The following is a 21259-nucleotide window of genomic DNA, read 5'->3' on the forward strand; positions in this document are numbered from 1 at the left end:
TTGCAATGACTTATAATGTACACTAGAGGGCAGTGCTGTATTTTCATTTAATCAACTTTCACTTGTGAAAAAAGCATAGGTGCATCTTCGAGTTAGTTTGCTCTTTTCTTTTTCCCCTTTAAATCTTTTGTGTAATAAGAAAACTGACACATGTATTTTGATCATTCATGGTTCCTACAGGATAGTGTGTCTGTAGCTGATGGTAATAAAGATTAATACCCTTGTTATAGTACAATCTGTAAGTGTTAGGGAGGGAAATGGACTAATTATAGTTAATTAGGAAAGCAGAGCCAGTTTATGCAATTAATAGCTTCCGGTTTTAGAAAATATGGGTCAAGGTATTTACAGAGCATAGCCATTCTTGCTGACACATATCACTAAACTTTATTTGTCTGTTGTCACATTTTTGACTGGGACAATGGAAGGCCCCCCAAAAGATTTTAATATCTGAATATGTAGATATTACACAGATTCTCAGTTTCAAAACAGTGTAATGAAATATAACCTCAATGGAACTCACTACTTGTGAGATTACCATTAATCATGGGATCAATGATCTATTAACAACAGTGGCTATGAGACACTTGCATGAGAACTCAAAATAACTAGTTTTAGTTCTAATACTAATCAGTGTACTATTTCAACTGTAAGCAAAGGTATGATTGAAAATTGCACGCTGTTCATTAGTAAGAATAACATTCTGCAGTATAATCATTTACAGGCATTTTACAGGCTCTTCTGTTTCTCATCCTGAAAATACAATAAGAGGCAAAGCAAGCAAGAATACAACACAAAGACCTCGCTTTCTTTCTTCATTTAAGCTTTCTTCAGCGTTGGTGTTTTCATAACCACACCCATTTCCTCTAAGGTAGCAGAAATCCTGTCCTTGTTTCCAAGATCAACATCACTCCTGCATTCCAGCTTGCATGTACTACTGTCCCCGTGGCCAGACTGTTAACCAGGCTGGACTGCTAAGCTGTTTCTAAGGTGCTGCCTCAGAAATCTGAGAGTCATCACATACAGCCAATCAGAGCACATGCGGCTTGTCTATGTGTGTGCGTGTGTGTGTGCGTGCGTGTGTGTGTGTGTGTGTGTGTGTGTGCGTGTGTGTGTGTTTGTGTGTGTGTTTGGAGGCTCAGTGTGTGCTGCTGCAGCTGGGAAAAAGATTTTTAAACTGGCACAAGTCTAGAGCTTTTTAGAGAGGAGCTCATTCTACAGCCTTGACACTGGAAGAGAGAAAGAGAGAGTGTGTGTCTGTGTGGGAAAGAGAGAGAGGGGGAGAGAAGGAAACTGTGGGACAGAAATCTCTTTTCAACAGACTGTAAGCACAGATTCTCTTAGTTGCTGTGAGGACCGGTGAACTTATTGCTACGGCTTATCCTGCTGCATTATTTAACCTCCATCTGCATTTGTTATGGGTGTACAGTGAGTACAAACAAATAAAAGGAATTTACATTTACTGAGCAAACAGCAGGGACCATTAACCTCTGGCACCTTGTCAGGAGAGGACTGTGGTTCTCCTGAAAGTTTGGGCACAAGGATCCATCATCATGGCAGACAACATGACTCAGGAATCTGAGTACCTGCCTGGGAAGGAAGAGGTAGACTGGGGCTACGAGGCAGGTAAGGCACTCAGTGACACAGCTGTGTCTCATTCCTATTTACACTGTGCAAAGCATGAGATGAAACAGTCCCACCCCAGTTACTGAAAATCTCTGTCTCTCTTGGTTGAGCTGAATGCCAAGTGTAGTTTGTTGTCTTTATGACATAGGTAAATTCATTGTGCACCAATGTCTGTTTGTCACTTGATATGGATTTGGGTTGGAGAGTATTGGGATTAAAAACAGAGTGGCCATGCAGATAACAAATGGTATCTAATTTATGGTTACATTACATTTCACAGTAAGTTAGATAAGCCATGACAAGCATAAATTCAGGAAAGCCAACAATGGAAACAAAGGGTCTTTTCAAGAAAAATCTGTGACTTCCAGGAGAGCCTGACTGTTTTATTCTGCTATACAAAGTGAGATTTATGTAAAGCCCCAGTGTGTCATCCGGCATATCACAATTTGTGAATTAAACAGAAGAACAAAGCTATTTGTCTAATTCAATATAGAGACTTTTTTATCGATGTATTATTTTTAAGTATTGTTCAAAAGTAATTTTCTATTACATATTGTCACTTTAAGTACTCCATTTGGATCTCTTTGTCTTAACTTGCTTTTACTGAATTTCAAAGTAACATGACTGAAGGAGAGAAAGTATTTGTCTGCCACAAATGTTTTCCTGCCAAAAGCATGGAAAAACAAGTGATGCCTGTTAAGTAGATTACTGAACTTAATTTACACTTCTGTGGCATCTTCATTCAGCCAGGCTGCAGACAATATATAACTAAATCTAAAAAGTATGTACAATAAAGATTGTGAATAAGTGTTCTGATATGCAACTCCAGATGACCGATTGTTTAACACTATGTGTTAAACTTTACACCCTGTTGGTTGCAGTTCTTGGTCAGGAAATAGCAAAAAAAGACCCTGAAGAAAAAGCACAAATGAGGTGAAAGTGTAAGGAAGGGGGCAGTAAGACCATGGGGTAGAAAAGGCAAAAGCAGCAGAAGGAGGGGGTGAGGGGGTGAATGAGCACATTCTGTATCCTCCAGGATCCCTTGGTCCTACAGGATCGCGTACATTAATGAGTGTTGGGCCCTGGTGCTCTGACAGCCCTTATTTAGTTGCTGTATTAGGAGCACAAAAATGGACCACGGCCATGTTAAGCTATGTTGGTGGCAAGCAGTCTTTTCTGTCCCGGGGTCAAATATGCCAAAAAACATGCAAGCTTTGCCATCGACCTTCAGGGGCCAAAACGAAGTATCAGACACAAGGTTGAAACAAAAACAGTGCAAGGACAAAGAGGATTCAGTGGATACTCTGTGGCCATGCAGCAGCTGGCAATATTGTGACAAAGGATGTGTTCATATCCCAGGGGTGGAATGGGGCCTGCTCTTTCCAGAGGCTAATGGGGAGAATCAGTCCCCCATAAACTTGAACTCCAGAGAAGCACGTTATGACCCCAGGCTGCTAGAGGTGTGCCTAACACCCAACTACGTGGTTTGCCGGGACTGTGAGGTCATCAATGATGGGCATACCGTGAGGATCATGCTCAAATCCAAATCAGGTATGCATCCCAATCGCTGAAACTGCAAAGCATCAGGCTATAAATAATACAGTGCTTGGTTAGTAAGCACTCTTATAATCCCTTAAAAAAACTAGATGTTGCTGTTGGGTGTCATTTACGCAGCACTTTCAGGTCATTTCCAGGAACTAGGAGACGCTTGTTCATTTGCAGTATTCCTGTTTATGGTCCACTCACCCTGCTCTTTGTTTCCTCCTAACCTGGGAATCCTGTGGCAGTGGTGACAGGAGGTCCTCTCCCCAGTGACCACGAGTACGAGCTCCATGAAGTGCGTTTCCACTGGGGCAAGGAGAACCAGAGGGGTTCTGAACACACTGTCAACTTCAAGGCTTTTCCCATGGAGGTCAGTGGAATGAGATTCACTTTCGGTGCTGGCTCATTTGTACCTGTGGCCGCATGACCAACCAGGATCTCACATTCATGCATTGTCTGAGTGATGTGTGAAGGACAAGCTCTGTGTGAAAGATGTAAACACTGCAGTTCTTGGAGTGGCATGCAGTTATGTCTGGGGCCACGTGACCCACCAGGAGCTTAGTGTCATATATGCCTGAGTGGTTTCTGCCGGAGAAACTGTGTGTGAAAATATAAACAGAGTCCCTGGAAGAAAACAAAGGACAATGCGAATGCAACAGGTTGTGGCAAATTTGACCACATCCTTAAAACTGGTAACATCTCACCGTCCAGGAAAATGAAAACATCGAAAGATATCAAACCAAGCTATAAAATCACCTGATATAACTACTTATGATGGCAGCAATGATATTTACCCTTAATCGGATATTTGCTAGTAATCAGTGTATTAGGTTTGGTTTCTAGGCAACAATATTGTTCTTCCATAGCAAATTAAATATGGCTCAGTGGGATCAACAAGAAATAACTGTTCTCTGTATTCATTCTTTAATAACTCCAGATCTCAAAACTACCAAATCCCGAGGAACTCATAATTGGCACATATTCACCACAATATATGTGTTAAATGAAAACCTGAAATGTTGTCAATGAAAACATAAGTATAAGATTATTAGCTTATTAGTGTAGATGCTATTGACTGTGACAATGTACATCCCATATTATTTCAGTGCTCTGAAGTCACAACTGGACTTCAGATAACACAAGAGCCTAACCCTCTTCATTGACTATAAAACATATGTGATACTACACAGGTCAATGGGGACAATGGCAAGGTTCTCTTTAAAACAGTGTTGAGGGCTATGTTTCAAAGCCCTTAGTACACACCTGTCCCCTGTACCTGTTCACTTACACACACTTTCCCCTGTCTCTTCCAGCCAGATCTAGAGATAAGCTGTCAAGTACAGGCCACAGCTGTAGAGAAATAATGGGCCTTGTAGCACTGGAAATCAATGAAATTGTATAATATTGTACCATTTTGTCAAGAGCTTTATAACAATCATTTAGTTTTAGATTTATACAGCAGTTAAAGCCTCGTTAAAAGCCTTGTTAGCAGTTAACGTGGATGACACCTACTTCAGAACACCTGAAAGTCATCTCTTTGCATGGTGCTGGGATCGAGGCTGTAGTGACAATGTAGCTTTTCTTGTAGCTCCACCTCATCCACTGGAACAGCACACTGTTTAACAGTGTCGAGGAGGCCATGGGGAAGAAGAAAGGCATCCTCATCATCGCTCTCTTCGTGCAGGTACATAGCCCTCGTGTTTGCCTTCTGAGTTAAATATACACAAACACACGCGCATATGCTTTCCCCCTTTCTGCTCCTCTGTCGTGTCATGCTGCTGATGTGGTCTGTGCAGATTGGAAAGGAGCACCTCGGCCTGAAGGCTATTACGGAGGTGCTGCAGGACCTGCAGTATAAGGTGAGCAGTAGCACAGGGTCTGAGAAAGGCCTGGAGAAGCAAGCAAACAAGGAAAAACAAACTTCAACTTGCAACAGGGATTCTGTAAAATTTTGTATAGATCCAGTGTAGGAGAGGTTTAGTTTGTTTAAATGGAAAAAAAAATGTTTCCTTGCTTCATTACAGTCATACTAACTGAATTTATTGTTGAAATTAACTTGTACTACTAAGTTGTGGAGTGACATAAATATTGTTAAGGTAACTTGAAACGCTCAAGCCTTCTTACACTATGGTAGCATACTGTGTGGCAAATAAATGCTTGGTGACTTCCTATTTTTTTTGGACAAATAATGTTTCGTCATTACAGGGAAAGACAAAAATAATACCATGTTTCAATCCAAATACATTGCTACCTGGTAAGTTTGCCCAGTACTTTAGTTTTTGATGAATTTTGCATGCTCATTGACATTTTCTTCATTAGTGACATCTTTAAAAACACATATAGATGTAGTATTGCTACAATGTTCTAGAATGTAATTAAAGAGCAATGTAAATGTTTTATCTCACTCTGATCCCCCACACCTCTTCAGATTACTTGTGTTTGTTTCTTGTTAGATCCTCTATTAAGAGACTACTGGGTGTATGAAGGATCTTTAACAACACCTCCATGCAGTGAAAAAGTCACCTGGATCCTTTACCGTTATCCATTAACTATCTCACAAATGCAGGTAAATATGGGTGTGCCTACTGTATGCATTAGGGCTTTGCATCTCAGGAATGTCATAAGGGTATTATAGGTGTTATTTTAAGGGTATTATTACATCACTATTAGTATGTAAAAATAAATTGTAGTAGTGATGTCATAAGTTGGGCACACTAAGCAAAATTAACCAAACATATTATAAATTATATTAATATATATACATTTTATATATATAGAGTTTTATTATTATTATTATTATTATTATTATTATTATTAATAATAATAATAATTTTATATATATGTATATATATATATATATATATATATATATATATATATATATATATATATATATAAAATTATTATTATTATTATTATTAATAATAATAATAATAATAAAACTATATATATATATATATATATATATATATATATATATATATATATATATTATATTGCCATTAGACAGTGTCCTTCCTTTGATTGCATTATGCAAACCACAGTGATCAGGCATTGAAGAATTTATAATAGTAGCAGCACTGGATTTGATCCACCAAGACTACAGTTTTCATGCATAATTTGTCAGGCTTACTCTACCTCATTCAACACTGCTGAGTTTCTGACCACAAACCCACTGTACCACTGTTGATGAGAAATTATTTGGGTGGCAGATTGTTCTTAACATTGCATTGATACTAAAATGGCATAATGGTGTGGGGCTTGTGTGGTTATATCTGACTCAGCAGTGTTGCTGGAGTTTTTACACATCAGGGTTGTCGCTGGGATAATAGTGGCCTGCCACCCAAAAATAGCTAGTCAACAGAAGTCCTGTGATCTGATAATGATTGCTAATCAAGTGTTGGAGGATGGCTAAATAAGTTAATCCTTTCCTTGCATAAAGTTTGTTCAGATGAGACTGGTGATAAGCATACATGTATGTAGTAGAAACCTTTCCCAACAAGGAGACATATATGTGGACTTCAATAAATTGTGTTTAAATTTTTTACTGTGAACAGAGATTGTATATTATGACTTGCATGTCTAAATTACATCACAATGACCTGTTAAAATCCAAAATAGTCATTCTGTGCCCTGTATGACGGTCAACAAGCTTTTGGGGTATCTTTGATCATTCTAACCTGCTGATCATTGATTTTTTTGTAGGAAAAGGGCATGCACAAAAAGACTCTCAGCAAACTTTGATGACTGTATAGGAAAATAATTTTATTTATAGATTTGTCATGTGGGTTCTCAGACTACTTATCAGCAGCCTGTTTCAACTCTATTTGTGACAGCTGTATCTAAAAGACTGGCTATATCTGATACTGGCCATTACTAGGTCCTGTAACTGTAGGATGCTTCAACAATCAATGTATAATCAGCCACTTCTCTTTAGTCAAGCTTTTAATGCTAGTGTGCAATAAGCAATGTAAAGCAAAATTTCTATGTAAGTTATGAACCCAAATGATGCATGAGATAATCGGGCATTACAAATTTTAAGTTTAAGTTAATTGTGTAGTTCCCATTGAGACCATGTGCTTTCGGTTTCTTCTGCAGATTGAGGAATTTCGACGGCTGAGGTGCCACATCAAAGGGGCAGAGCTCCCCGAGGGCAGTGATGGGATGTTGGGTGACAACTTCCGACCCACACAGCCTCTTAGTGACCGAGTAGTGAGGGCAGCCTTCCAGTAGCCCCTGGTGCCCCCAAACCACCTTTATCCTCCGCAGGTAAATTTATGCCGCAGTAGTACACACCAGAGGTATGTTTCACCGGGAACTAGAGCTCTATATTTTAAAGCTAATATGCACTACATGGCTTTGGGGCTTTAGTAATCCATAAGATGTCTGGGAACATGCACTTAACTGATTTCTTGTGCCTGTTGTTTGGATGTGGGAAGGACAGCTTGGAAACTTCTGTTTGATGGACCTAGTTTTTACACCACAGAAGGATTCATAGCTCCTGTGCAGCAATGCTGAGTACTTGAGAATGCATGAACTCAAGTCAAAGATCCAACATTGTCTTACTCTAGTGATCTAGAAATAGTATTATTTTAATGAAAACGGGCCACATTCTCCCAATGGTCCTTGGCACCTCTAAACAATAGAGCACTGCTAGGAGGTTGGGGTAATGGAATAACCCAGTTCTATCTAATCTGGGACTTGCTGTAACATTGCATAGGGAACTATCTATTTTTGTACTCCCTCGGGGACACCTGGGTCTGCTTGCATATTTCTCATTTTGAAAGGAGACTTTGAGATGGCCCGATTTAGGCCATGGAGTTCCAGTGAGCTGAGAAAGCACAACCAGTGTTGTAAATCCAAGCGCTGACAGAGAAAGTATTTCTGATTCACTATGACATTTATGTTTATAATAGCCAGACATAAGAGGTATGAGATACAGCACAGTTTTCTGGAAACAGACTGGTAACGAAGTTAAACACAAGTACTTTTACGATCACTTTCACATTAGGAAAGGTTTGCTGACCTGCTATTTGTAGGTCAAATCAGGAATTGCTGAAATGCTATCAAAATGCCATCATCCAAGTATCATGATGTTTAGGGGATGATCTTTGGACAGAAGTTGTTATCAGGGCATAATGAATTCATATCAATTTCAGGGTAGCTATGGTCAGCAATTGTAGCATAAAATAAATCAGGGCCTTTACAGTTAATCTTTTTTATAACTGAAACATGTAAAACATTTTTCTTTTATTTGAGCACACACTCATGTATGTGTGCACACACATGCACACAAACATGGTTATTTTTGGTATGTTTCCTTGGAGCCAGTTTTTCTACAGCCAGTGCAATTGATGTCAGATGGTGAATAGGCTAAATCACTTGACATTGGAATCAGCTGTTAGATCAGATAAGTCGTAATTAATTAATCAACTAATCACCACAATTGATCTTCTGTAGCCTAAACTATAGGGAAAACCATCAGCCACTTTAGTAGCCACTTCACACACACACACACACACACACACTCCATACATGATACGTCTGGCTTGACAGAATGACAGAGACAGGAACAGAGAGATATTGTTAAGCTGTAATGGATATCTAAGGGTAACATGACCAGTTCAAAGAAGGGTAAAAGTTGGACCTGTCTTAGAACTAGATAATCCCCCGCCCCCACCAGTAGGTATTTCCCCTGCTGTTCAGTAGGGACAATCCAACCCAGTGTGTATGTAATGTTATTACATTCTCAAAAATAACCTTCTTCAGTGAGTCCCTCAAATTTTTACTCAAGGTACAACATAGCTAAACATCTTAACAAGATGGTCCAACAATGCCCTTAGTAGTATTATGCTCAACAAAATATTCAGATCAGTTATCTATAGTGTTACACTATTAAATCATTCACTTGACCCCTTACACTGGCCAGAATGTGTGTAGATAAGCTGTGTAAAAATGATTAATACTGTACAGTTGTGCACTATTTACCAATGTGTAGAAGTAATACTACACCGCTCTACAGTACACTGGAGTACTATGTGATCACTTTTTTCACACAATGTGGTCCAGGGGATTGGATGTTTGTGGATATATTCTATTCTACAGTTTGCACAATGCCTTTAGTTATAGTCCATGGTATTTACAAAATGAGCACCCTTGTTTCTGCCCAGAGTAGGCTCAGAAGAAAGTTTACACTGTAAAGTTAGCAACTGTTTGTAATAGTGTCTACTTGCCTTGCCTTGTGAACTTTTACAAATAATACACTGTTTATAAAAGATAACAGTACTCTTTTTTATGCCACACATATGTAGACTGCAGTACTTAACTGCAGTAGTGTTTTGGGGTATTTTCAGCAATTCAAACACCACAACATGTCATTCTATTTTTTATTCACCTTAATGAGGTCACAGTACCGAACCAACACTGAGAACACTGAGCATGCTCTGTAGTGTCCCATAAGACAAGGCATGTTTGTAAATGCTCCTTTACCTTCTGTTAAAGTTTTCATGAAAGGAACAGCTCAAAGTTAGGGAAGAGTTTTCACTAAACCACTGAGAGTGTGTTTATAAAATGTGAAGAATTGTTCCCTTATAAAACGTGGAGAATTGTTTTTTTTTTGTTGTTGTTGTTGCTTACATTGTATAAACAAGACCAAGGTTGCATTTGTTTTCTTCTGTCTTTTAGCAAGTGAAGAACAATTTGATGAAGGAGGCAGAATGAACCCACTAAGTGAACATGGATTGCATGCTATTGTAGTCAAAAGGGCACCAATCCATACTTTGAGCCTGGCAGTAACGGTTGGCACAGATAGCTCCGGCTTTGAACTCTACCATGAGATACAGCAGCGCTGGGTCCCACAGGAGCTGTCAGAACCAGCACATGAAGATACTGCTCAATAAAATCTCACCATTCCCACATCTTTATAAATGTGCAGAAATTTACATCGAATGGAAAGAACTGAAGCTCTGTCAGCATATGTCATGGTTTGTTGTCACCTGATATAAATTGTCTGAGTTCTTTGTGAATCCCGGTCATACGTTATATTATAGTCATATCCAATAAAGAAGAGAAACAAAATGGAATATAAAGATTACTTGTAGGACACTTTATTAAAGATGTACTGAACAAACACATGCAGTAAAACAGCATTTGCTTAGTCATACTAGTGTGGTTTACTAATATAATGGAATCTATGTTCTATAGGTAATAATATAAATTAAACACATTTTTTTCCTTACGTTGCTAAGCATTTTAGAGTTTCAACGTTTTACACCTTTCAGACCATCTCACATTGTTTATACTGAATGTAAATTTTTCACATTTTCTCACTGTAACACACAGGATCACTGTTTCAGTCTACATTTCTGGTCATTTTAGTTTTGCAAGGCATATTGCAATTTAAAAAGCATGTTGCATAATATTTGCTGTTTGTAGATGAGAACAAAATTTGGTGTTCGGGAGCCATTTATTGATGTTATATTGTAGAACCTATTTAAAATTGCTTCCACTTGCCACCAGAAAGAAGTCCAATACAGCATCAAACCGAAACATCTCCACCAATCCCAGGAGCACTTTCCCTTTAATGTTTATATTAAGCTTTTCAATCACTTTAGGTTTAGTTTGTATTTTCACATGCAGAATCTGCATCTGATGTGTTCTGTCTAATGTGTTTTAGTTCAACTTTGTCATTAGATTTGTGAGTTATCTCAGCAAAGCCTGACCAATACGTGCAGTGTGTCTTAATTTAGCAGAATGAATATCCAGTATAATACACAGAAAGGTGAAAGCTGTGCAGTTCTTTATATAAGCCAGACAGAAGCGATTGCACAATAAATAAAAAGTAAAAAAGATATTTAAATTTACATTTAGCAGATGCTTGTCCAGATCAACTGACAGAAGTGCTTGGTCATCTCTGTGGAAGGTTTTTTAATGCTAGTACAATCTAAGCCAGATGTCATTTAAGGAGACCTGTCAGCCATGTTTAGTCAGTTGAATTCAGAATATTTTAGTCCACTTTAATGGTTTGTTTTAACAGTGCTTTATACATTTGCAGAGTTTTGAAATTTGTGCATTCAAATATTAGTTTACTAAATTGTAAACTACCAAATTAAAGTGTAAATTACTAATGTTATTTGCTGGAAAATGTTTAATAGTTTCATAATTGTTTTGCTGGTGCATATCTGTATATATCATTATATTATCTAGAGTCTGTTTTAGGTCCTAATTTCTGGTTGATGTGTGACATGCAAACATATTTACAGTTCATACTATGGCTTTTTCTATTGCAACATTTTGGCCAGGAAAACCACAAAAGGTGTCCTGAAGACAAGAAATCTAATGCAAGAAACAGTTTCTTTGTAGTGTATCATTGAGCAGGTTATTGGTCAGTTCCGGCTGACCACAAAAGCAGTGTTTCTCACAGGAAGTGGTTAAACCATCATTGTATAGTACATGTAAGTTAGTCTAAATGAGTGTTCAGGTTTTAGAGTAAGTACAGGTCAGTGGAGTCTGTTATATAGTAATTTATGCTAAAATAAGTGGTATCGTTCACATAACATGTAGATAACAGAAGGCGAATAATGCATAGAACAACAAATCAGACAATTTATCTAATATTGTCCACATATGTGCCACACACACACAGTTAACACATAGACACTTTGAATTTTCATACAAATTAGTTTCGAACAGTAAGACCATTGCACTCATCCAATAGTTTTAATAATCCCCATAGTCAAGTTTAATCATCCTAGGCACTGCCCTCTACTTACAATAACCAAACTGCTAAAACAGCATAACACACTAAGAATGAAGAGCATATCATCTTTTATGCGCACAAAAATATCCACCTAAACACGACACAGTTACTAGTGTAGAGACGTGCTTTAATATGGGACTTCAGTTACAGCTAAAGCAAAATTTTATATATATATAGCATTGCTACAAAATGTAAATAAAGTTCAATTAAATTTTAATTTAATAAAGTAGAAATATAAAGACAAAATAAAATACCCAATAAACTACATATAATTGTATAACACCTATAACACCATTAGTATAGCACCTCAGTGACCTGATGAGTCACAAATACTAGCAGAACCACCAGCACAGTGGCAGAGGCATGAAGTGAGGGTAAAACACTTTAGACAGGAGCACCAGAATGGGCCATTAAAAGTTTGATTGAGCTACATAATGCTAACTAAACTAGCAAGTGATTAGAATATAGGTTAACAAAGGCTAACTTTTCTAATAAAATGATATAATAATATTTTTAAAACCCACTGGAGACACCAACAATCTTTGCAACTTTTACCCAAACATTGTTGTGTTGAAGTATAAACCAGCTAATCTATCACTGCAGTAAGGTGTTTTATAATGCAGGTGGGTGTGTGATTAAAATGATGTCTTTGGGTATATGCAGATCCATAAAAACCCAATGAGAGATGAAACAGCTGTGCTGAAAGTGATGATGAAGTGAACATAAATTATTTCTGGCTAAGAATTACATGTGAAAGACTCTTAAAAACCTGGGGAGGTGGTGTCACAAAAAATGTAAAATTTCATGCAGCACTGTGGAACATCTGTTGTCTATGAATAAAAATGTTTAATGTTTAGTGTTTCTACACACACACACACACACACACACACACACACACACACACACACACACACACTTGTGAACCCAGCCCTGAAGTTGCAAAGGTATTCCATTGTCCAAACTTCTACAGATCTCCAACTTCTGTTATAGTTTCTGTGGGAAAAATGTGTCTGTGTGCATGTGTGTGTGCATGTGTGTGATTTACATTTATGAAAGGTAAAACACAAATATTTATAAAAATGTATATATGATACACTAATGAGAATTAAAATATTTCATGAGGCTCTATAGTGCTGTATTTCATTCATTAATATGTAATATAGTAAATTGATTATATTATTGGAGTATATTTTTGGATCATTTATTACATTGTCTCCATTAAATAAAACATAACTTTAACCTTATTTGGCTCAATGCAGATTATGCTTTCAATCAAACAGTCAGTTCACGTATTTGAAGTTTCCTGCTGTTTTGTGTGATCATCAGTGTCAAATGGACACTGGTTTCAAAACACACAAACAGAACCAGTTCACTCAGTTTCAAATGATATATTGCATAGTCCTTTGAACAACAGTTTCAAGATCTTACCAACTTCCATTTTTGGTGCTGTATATATTTGGCTTATAATTCATTTGATAGAGGGCACTGGTTTCTTTGCTGCCCTTCTAACCCTAACCCTAACTTTAACCCTGAGTCATGGCCTGCAAGAACACCTGCTGGGCCCACAGGAACCAACTGACCTCCATAAGGAGAGGGTCACAATTTGTTCACCAATCATGCTTGCGAATTACATGTTCAAGGGGCTATATATATACTGAAAGTAAAAAGGAGCCTAAAACAGAACCTTGTGGGACAGGCTTGCCATTTACAGTAAGTAATTGGTAATAGTGTGTCAAGTAGGACAGAACCCAGGCAAAACCTTATCTGTTTAAACTAATTTTATTCTTTTCAAGTTTTCAAGTCTGCCCATTAAAATATCATGGTTTATAGTGTAAAATGCTGGTTTTGGTGATTAAATTATTTAAACCTAACTGTATCAGCTCATGCTCTGCCAGTGAAAAAATTGAGCTCTTTCTTCTACCAGTCAGTTCTTTTACCATCAGTTTTGATGGGTAGGTACTTTCCCATCAACACAAGAGTGTGTAATTATCTCAAACAATCAATACAGCTGTTCTAATCAAATTCACAAATATGGTCAAAGAACTGAATGAACCTATTTGGAATCATCATGATTAGCAGATCTGGAATATTCATATTATTTTGTGTTTGTTAAGTGACATGTAAAGAGAAAGTCTGGAAAATTTCAAGCACTTGGGAATTCTAAACTTGCCCATCTTCAAGTATACATTTTAGTGTGAGAAAAAATGTCAGGAGGCCTGCATTTGAGGGTCTGCTTACACTTGATTTCATAGTAGTTTGTGACAAAAACAAAAAACAAAAAAAAACTTTACAAGAAACATCTGCCAAGAACACATATACCGTCACAGTAATATTCAGATGATTCTATCAGAGATCCCAGGTCAACCTTCCAGTTCTGATGATACTGACTCATGGAAAATATGAAATTGGTTGAATACAGGCTGGGATTTTATGTATTTTACAACTTATTCCACAATGTATGGGTAAATAAACAACAACTTTAACTCAGAAAAGGGCTTATTAACACCATGGTGACCAGTTGGGGGTACAAAGTCTTTCTTAAACATAAAAATACCTCCTGTACTGCCATGATTTTTCATTCCATTTAGATCAAATCCCCACATAATTATGTAATTGTTTAATGTGTTGTAGGGATGCTTCAGATTCTGATTGGCTGCAACCTTCTCACCTCACTTCACGTCCCCACTTGTAGTAGATTTGTTAGAGACAGATGTTGATTCTGCTTTCCCAACCTAGGAACTTTTACAAAGCCCATATGATCCAAAGAGATCCAAATAGCTTGATAACTCCACCATCCACAAAAACCTAAGCAAGGAAACAAAATGAACAGGTGGGTAAAAGGCCCTGAAAATGGACTTTTGCAACCATTTTAGTAAGTGCAGTAAGTGCAATGGGTTGCAGTCAATATATGGGTTGACTGGATTTGTCTGATGGTTTGATTTCATACAACATCCTACATATAAAAAAGCAGCATAAGACTTTTTCCCATTTCATAGACATTGCCATTGTAAATAGTTTTATTCTGCAGATAGAATTGGCACCTTCACAGAAGAGTTTACTTCTGCTTCAGATACACCTCAGCCAGCCTGTGAAGGCTTGCGCATGCCAGACTACTTCTCCACATATGCAACAAGGGCAAAATTAAATTGCAATACAATTTCAAGCACTATGTGCTTGGACCCTAAACAGAAAACAAAATTACTGCACAAAATGTAATATGCCATTGTGCCCTACATCCACTCAGAACTGCTTCAAACAATGACATGCTGTGACAGGCAAGGACATAAGCCTCAGAGCCCAAGACTCAGTAATTGTAAAATACTTCCATTTAATTTATATAATTTATTTATCTAAATATAATTGTATAATTTTTGAAATTATACAATTTTAGCATTTTACATTATTTAATATTTTATTCATTTATTTATTGGTTATCACACTTTCACCCCTTTAAGTGTAGCAGTTCTCATGGAGACAGCTGTTAGAAATTTGGCAGTTAAGAGTCAGGAGACTGTGTTGACCCTCATATTTTCATGCATGGAGAAACTTCAATTCGAAGTGTAATCAAACTTAAGATGAGAGGAGACAAAGGAGGGCAGCTCCAAGAATGTTATTACCTCCTGACCTTAGTGCCTGTTATCACAGAGGGACAAGGTACAATCACAGAAACATTCACAAAAATTCTAGAAGTACAAATGTACACCTCAGATGTACATATATCAAACAATATAAATCAAAATCAGAAATAATCACAAACAAAAAAAATATTAGAGGGGTATATGAATTCACTCAATTCCACCTTTGTTTTCTCACTAATGGAGAATCAATTAGTCAATGTACACCATGAAAATGCAGGCTTGCCAGTCAGGCAAACATGCCCTTACCGAAATCTAGATGGTTAAACCTTCATTTGGCAAACTATACAGGATAGGATAAATAACACAAATTTCAGATAATCTTGCTACAAGCACAGACTTGAAACAAACAGGCCATCATTAGATTAAGTAACAGAAACTCCTAATTCAAAAATATTGTGCCAAAAGAATCTAAACACCATGGAAACCTATGCAGAGTAATGAGATAGGACATACTACTTGTAGGCAGCGAAGTGGTATTCCATGCATCTTCTCCTGGGACAGAACATTCATTAATTTCAGGTTTTGTTATGTTATGGCAATTGGTTGAGCTACAGGAATTTGTAAAATTGAGAATGTGTTACAGTTTGAGACTGGGTGTGCAGAACAAGAAATTCCCTTGTGTACACTTATGAGCTGTGGGACACATATGGATTGACTACCAAAAGGATGAGCAAAAACACTGCCTCATATATCAAAAGTAAAGCATTCCATTACTTCTGCTTCCTCCCTCACTAACCTTAAATCCAAAGTGTGATACTGTGTGTGCTGACTACATTTGCACTTGTTTTGGCCCCATGTTCTATGACTCCATCACAAAGAATGTCTCAGAAAGAATGGTAGGTCTGCCTGTTCTTCCAACTCTGGGAAGGTTGTTTCCTTTGTGAAACGCATTATTTGTTTATGCAAAGGTAGCTTAGATGTTGCTGTGGTCCTGTGGTGCCATGTATACACAATACCAGCAGGTAATGGTTGATAATTATTTATACAGTTCATGGAGATATGTTGATTGGCTTCAACATATTGGCATTGTATGCTCTTGAATGGCATATGTATGTATTCCCATGAAGTAGCACAGTTTAGTACAGCAAGTATGGTATGTGGCAAAGGTCCAGATGTTCTGCATGATTTGTTCCAGGAGTTATCAGGAGTTCAGTTTGTTGATTTTGTAATATCATTTTTCAGGCAACAGGCTGCATCAGGGCATCTAGATCCTCAGCTTATTAGCTGTAACAGGGACAGAGAGAGAGAGAGAGAGAGAGAGAGAGAGAGAGAGAGAGAGAGAGAGAGAGAGAGAGAGAGAGTGAAAGATAAATATATGCAGTAAGCTGTTCACTGATTTTGTAATTCTGAATTATTTTGTCATTTTCATTTTTTTATGATCACTGTTTAGTTGGCTTCTGACCACAGTTAGTTTTCCGTGTTTTCTATTGTCCATCTTTCCTTCAGAGAGGGCTAGTAAGACTATGCACAGTGTGTTGAAATCTTTACCTGCAGGGGTGGCCCCCCATGGACTATAAACCATAATTCTTCCCTGAGGCTCTGTGTTTCACCCACCCTCTGCTGACTGTCCCTAATGCTCAGTCCTGGGGAGTAGTACAACATGTGCCCATATTTTCTTTGCTTCACATTTAACAGCAGAATCTGCAATTAACAGAACCTGATAAGGAACAGCCAACCTAGGTCCTAAAATCTGTTTGTTGTGTTTCCTCATCATGACCCATTTTATCCACTCCTGTGTGACCTAGAGAATGAATTTGATTGGACAAATAGTGAAGTAGCAATTCAGGTACTACTAGCTTTCTCCCTTTGGTCCAAGTACCTTTTGGATCAACTTTTGCACCCATGTCCAAGTTTCCCAGCATGGAGAACTGGACAGTAGCTCATGGATAGAGCAAAAGTCATGTTTTCTGCACTCTGTGTCAGTGAGAGATGCAATTTATGGAAACATGCTCTTTCTGCCATCAAGTCAGTGAGCTGGTTGCCTTGTGCCTCGTGTGGTTCAGGATAATGACATTAGAAAAGTGTCAGTCTATCTTGGTCATGGCACCAAATTATTAGAAATTGGCCAATGAACAGTCAGCAGACTGTTTTGGTTTTCACTCTCAATATTTAGTTGCACATGTGGAAAAATATATACAGTGTAGTTGTTCATATGTAGAATGAAGCAAATTATACTTGTACAACTGGATTGCTTGTGTAACATTGTGACATCAAATAAATACTCAAAAATGTCACTTTTTGTTCTGCACCTTACTTTTTAGCTAAGGGTAGCCAGTGTGGAATAGAACTGAATCAGTGCAACATCACTGGTGCTAATACTGTGCTGCAACATATCACTCTGTGTACAGTCCTTCTCTGTGGGCACAAAGATGTCACTATAGCAATACAGAAGATCCCAAAGTCACTGTTTCAACATTCTTTTAGCAGCAGCAAAGCAGAACCTAAAGTTAACTTTTGGGGATAACTGAAGTATACACACTTCAAGAGAACAGTAACTAATTCAAACAACAACTAGCTAAGGGTAAGGGACACAGCTAACAAACAAACATGCGTTGTATCCAAACCAAACAGGACACAAAAATACTTTTGTTCAGGTTTCTTCTGACTGCTACCTCTTAGAAGAGTAGCGGACAATAGGAGGAAACTAGTTTAATCAATTTAGTTGAAAATAAAAATAAATGGAGTGGAATAGACCAAGCGATACAAATATATCTAAAATAAAATAAACAATATGCAATAGCAAAATAACGCAGTGCACAATTTAAATGTTATGATAATACAGCAATTAAACTTACATCTCTCTACACTCGATGGCCCTTACCACATTCTGGGTATCACTCACTCACTACCTAAAATTTACAGTAACTGGGAAACATGAGATTCGTGCACAAATAATTAGAATTTTTTAAAAAGTAAAACCTACTTTTAGCTTTGTTGCATGTCTGCAAGACATATCTACAGGCGATAACGAGAATGGCCGGTACTGGGACATACCCTGCTAGTTTAGTTTAGAACCCACGAGGACATTTGTCCATTGGATATCTACCCAAATAAAATAGCATCAAGTTCTGAAATATGTAAAGGTACAGGTACCAATATATAATTATCAAATGTCTTTTCTTAGGATTAAGTATATTTAAAGTGGACACTTAGTACCGAACTAGTATCCATTATACTCCAGAACCAACACATTTCACACAAACGTAAAGCACGCAAGCGACGTCATACCAATAGCAACTTAAAAGCAATAAACAATGTCAAAATAAAAGTGTATATGGTTAAAACTATAAATAAATAAAATTAAATTATATATATATATATATATATATATATATATATATATATATATATATATATGTAGTTATACTAAATACTATATATATTATATAAAATATAAATATATTAAATATTCTATATGTTTTTAATATATATGTACTATATTTATATTTTATATTTTATATATATATTTAATATAACTACATTGTATATATATAAATATATTAAAATTTCTATATGTATTTTATATATGTACTATATTTATATTTTATTATATATATATATATATAAAATATTTAATATAACTACATTATATATATATATATATATATATATATATATATATATATATATATATATATGATTTTAATTTTATTTATTTCTGGTTTTAACCATATACACTTTTATTTTGACATTATTTATTGCTTTTAAGTTGCTATTGGTGTGACACACACACACACACACACACACACACACACCTTTAACTAAATACAGTCTGTGGAAAGCGCAACATCCTGAGAGGCCTATGCTGTGTTCCTCCAAGCTTTGTCTCTTTCCTGGCCCCTGGCTCTTTGGAAACATTTTAAGATGGTTTGTACTTCTGCAAAGATCACATGATTAGAATATACAAGATTATTTGTGTAGGTAGATATAGTGCAGCACTTGATGCTGTAGATGATAGAATCCTCCTACACAGGCAGAAAAATCTCCTGAAGTATAGGCTCTGTCCTGTTTTACGTACTATTTGACTGACCACTATCAATTTGTTAATGTAAACAATTAACTTTCTGACTTTACACAAGTGAAATATGGGGTACCTCCAAGATCAGTGCTTGGCCCATTACTATTTTCGATTTACCTGCTGCAATTTGGTAGTTTAATTCATAAGTATGGTGTTCATTTTTACTGTTATGCTGATGACACAAGGTTTTATGTATTAGCCAAACTAATTATACCATTAGTCTCAGTAGATTAGAGCAGTCTTTCAAAGGCATTAAAGGCTAGATTAAAAAGTATTTCCTCCTAGTCATATCAAACTAAGGATCTATTATTTCGTGCTAAGGCATAGAAAAACACACTTTCTAATTTTGCTCTGAATCTAGACTGTTTCCCAGTTATTTCTAGCACAGTTGTAAAAACATCTATGAATCAGATGTCTACTTTGATTTGCATATTTGAAACATTGTCAAAACTGTTTTCTTTCATCTGTGTAATACTCCAAAATATACTCTCATAAAGATGCAGGGAAGCTGATTCACACTTTCATTATCTCTTAGCTGGACCATTGTAATGGTTTTCTAGCTGCAAGCTCTAATAAGCCCTAGTCCACACATACATGGGTATTTTTTTAAATAGGGGTTTTACTCCTTCATTAACAAAGATCCTGTCCACACAAGCAGTGATTTAAAAAAAAATGTTCATCCACATCAAATTGCAAAAAATGCTGTTAAGTGCTGTTAAGAGCATGCTGGCCAATCAGAAGCCTTAACAGTTATTACCGGTAGGCTAACAACAATAGTGAAATGAGGAAGGGGGGAATCATATATGTGGACTGATAATGAAATGGAGTTGTTTCTTAGTATCACAATATAGAGTAACTGCATTTATGTGTAAACATGTAAAAAATCCTGTTAGTCCTGTTAAAATTGCATTATTTCAGCTATATCTTCCAGTGCACAAAATTACATCATGTAAACAAAGGAGAGAATGGTGCACATTCTGACATCAAACAAAGGAGAGAACAGCACAAGCTCTTGATGTTAAAAGACATAAACTCGGTCTTCCTTGCCTACGTGAAAACACTTTAAACGGTTTCTGAACATCTTCACCCTGGAAGGAGTTTTGCAAAAGGTCCGTTTTCAGTGACCCAAAATGCAGTTTGCATGTGAACAAAAGGCCAAAATACATATGAAAAGCTGCATTTAAAAAAATAGCTGTGTATGTGTGGACAAAGACTAAACTCCAGTTGCTTCACAATTGCTCACAATTGCCTCAGTTCAGGATTCAGACAAACTCTCCCCTTTTAGATCTAGACAAAATATACCTATTTACACTTATGGTTAACTTCTTATGACGTGTTTATCTGTTGTTTACACTTTAACTGTCCTGTAGTAAAACTTACTTATCTGTACAAGCATCTAGATAATTTCTTATAATATGCACATTGATGATATTTTAACAGCATACATTAACAGTGCCATATTTGTATGTTATGTGCTTTTAATGTACTGCCACAACTTTACTGATATACAAATGTTAATGTTTACCTTCTTCCTCCTGCTTTTGCTGTTGTGTTTCTTGGCTTTCTCAAATTCTCAGAGTTGCTCTTACTACTGTTGTCTGTTTAATGCTGGTGCTAGTTCAACAGACACCAGGTATTCCTGCATGCAACTTTGGGTTTCCCATATATCTGTTTGGGCAT

At 36.8% G+C, this 21259-nt stretch overlaps 1 protein-coding gene and 1 long non-coding RNA gene across 2 annotated transcripts; one reads left to right on the forward strand and one right to left on the reverse strand.

Moving 5' to 3' along the window:
- The first annotated feature begins 1093 nt into the window (after positions 1–1093).
- ca8 (carbonic anhydrase 8 (inactive)) lies at positions 1094–12854 on the forward strand. The gene is made up of 9 exons (XM_027027368.3): positions 1094–1623; positions 2983–3174; positions 3411–3535; positions 4754–4849; positions 4962–5024; positions 5371–5419; positions 5619–5731; positions 7264–7434; positions 9850–12854. The coding sequence occupies exons 1-8, from the start codon at positions 1551–1553 to the stop codon at positions 7396–7398; spliced, it is 846 nt and encodes a 281-aa protein (XP_026883169.2). The 5' UTR covers positions 1094–1550; the 3' UTR covers positions 7399–7434; positions 9850–12854.
- Positions 12855–14926: 2072 nt separating this feature from the next.
- On the reverse strand, positions 14927–18745 carry LOC113588320 (uncharacterized). The gene is made up of 2 exons (XR_003411837.3): positions 18485–18745; positions 14927–16785 (listed from the first exon to the last, which is right to left on the reverse strand). It is a non-coding gene; the product is annotated as an uncharacterized LOC113588320 (long non-coding RNA).
- Positions 18746–21259: the final 2514 nt, after the last annotated feature.

Source organism: Electrophorus electricus, chromosome 17 (genome assembly GCF_041902795.1).
Source record: "Electrophorus electricus isolate QZ-2024a chromosome 17, ASM4190279v1, whole genome shotgun sequence".
Classification (NCBI taxonomy): domain Eukaryota; kingdom Metazoa; phylum Chordata; class Actinopteri; order Gymnotiformes; family Gymnotidae; genus Electrophorus; species Electrophorus electricus.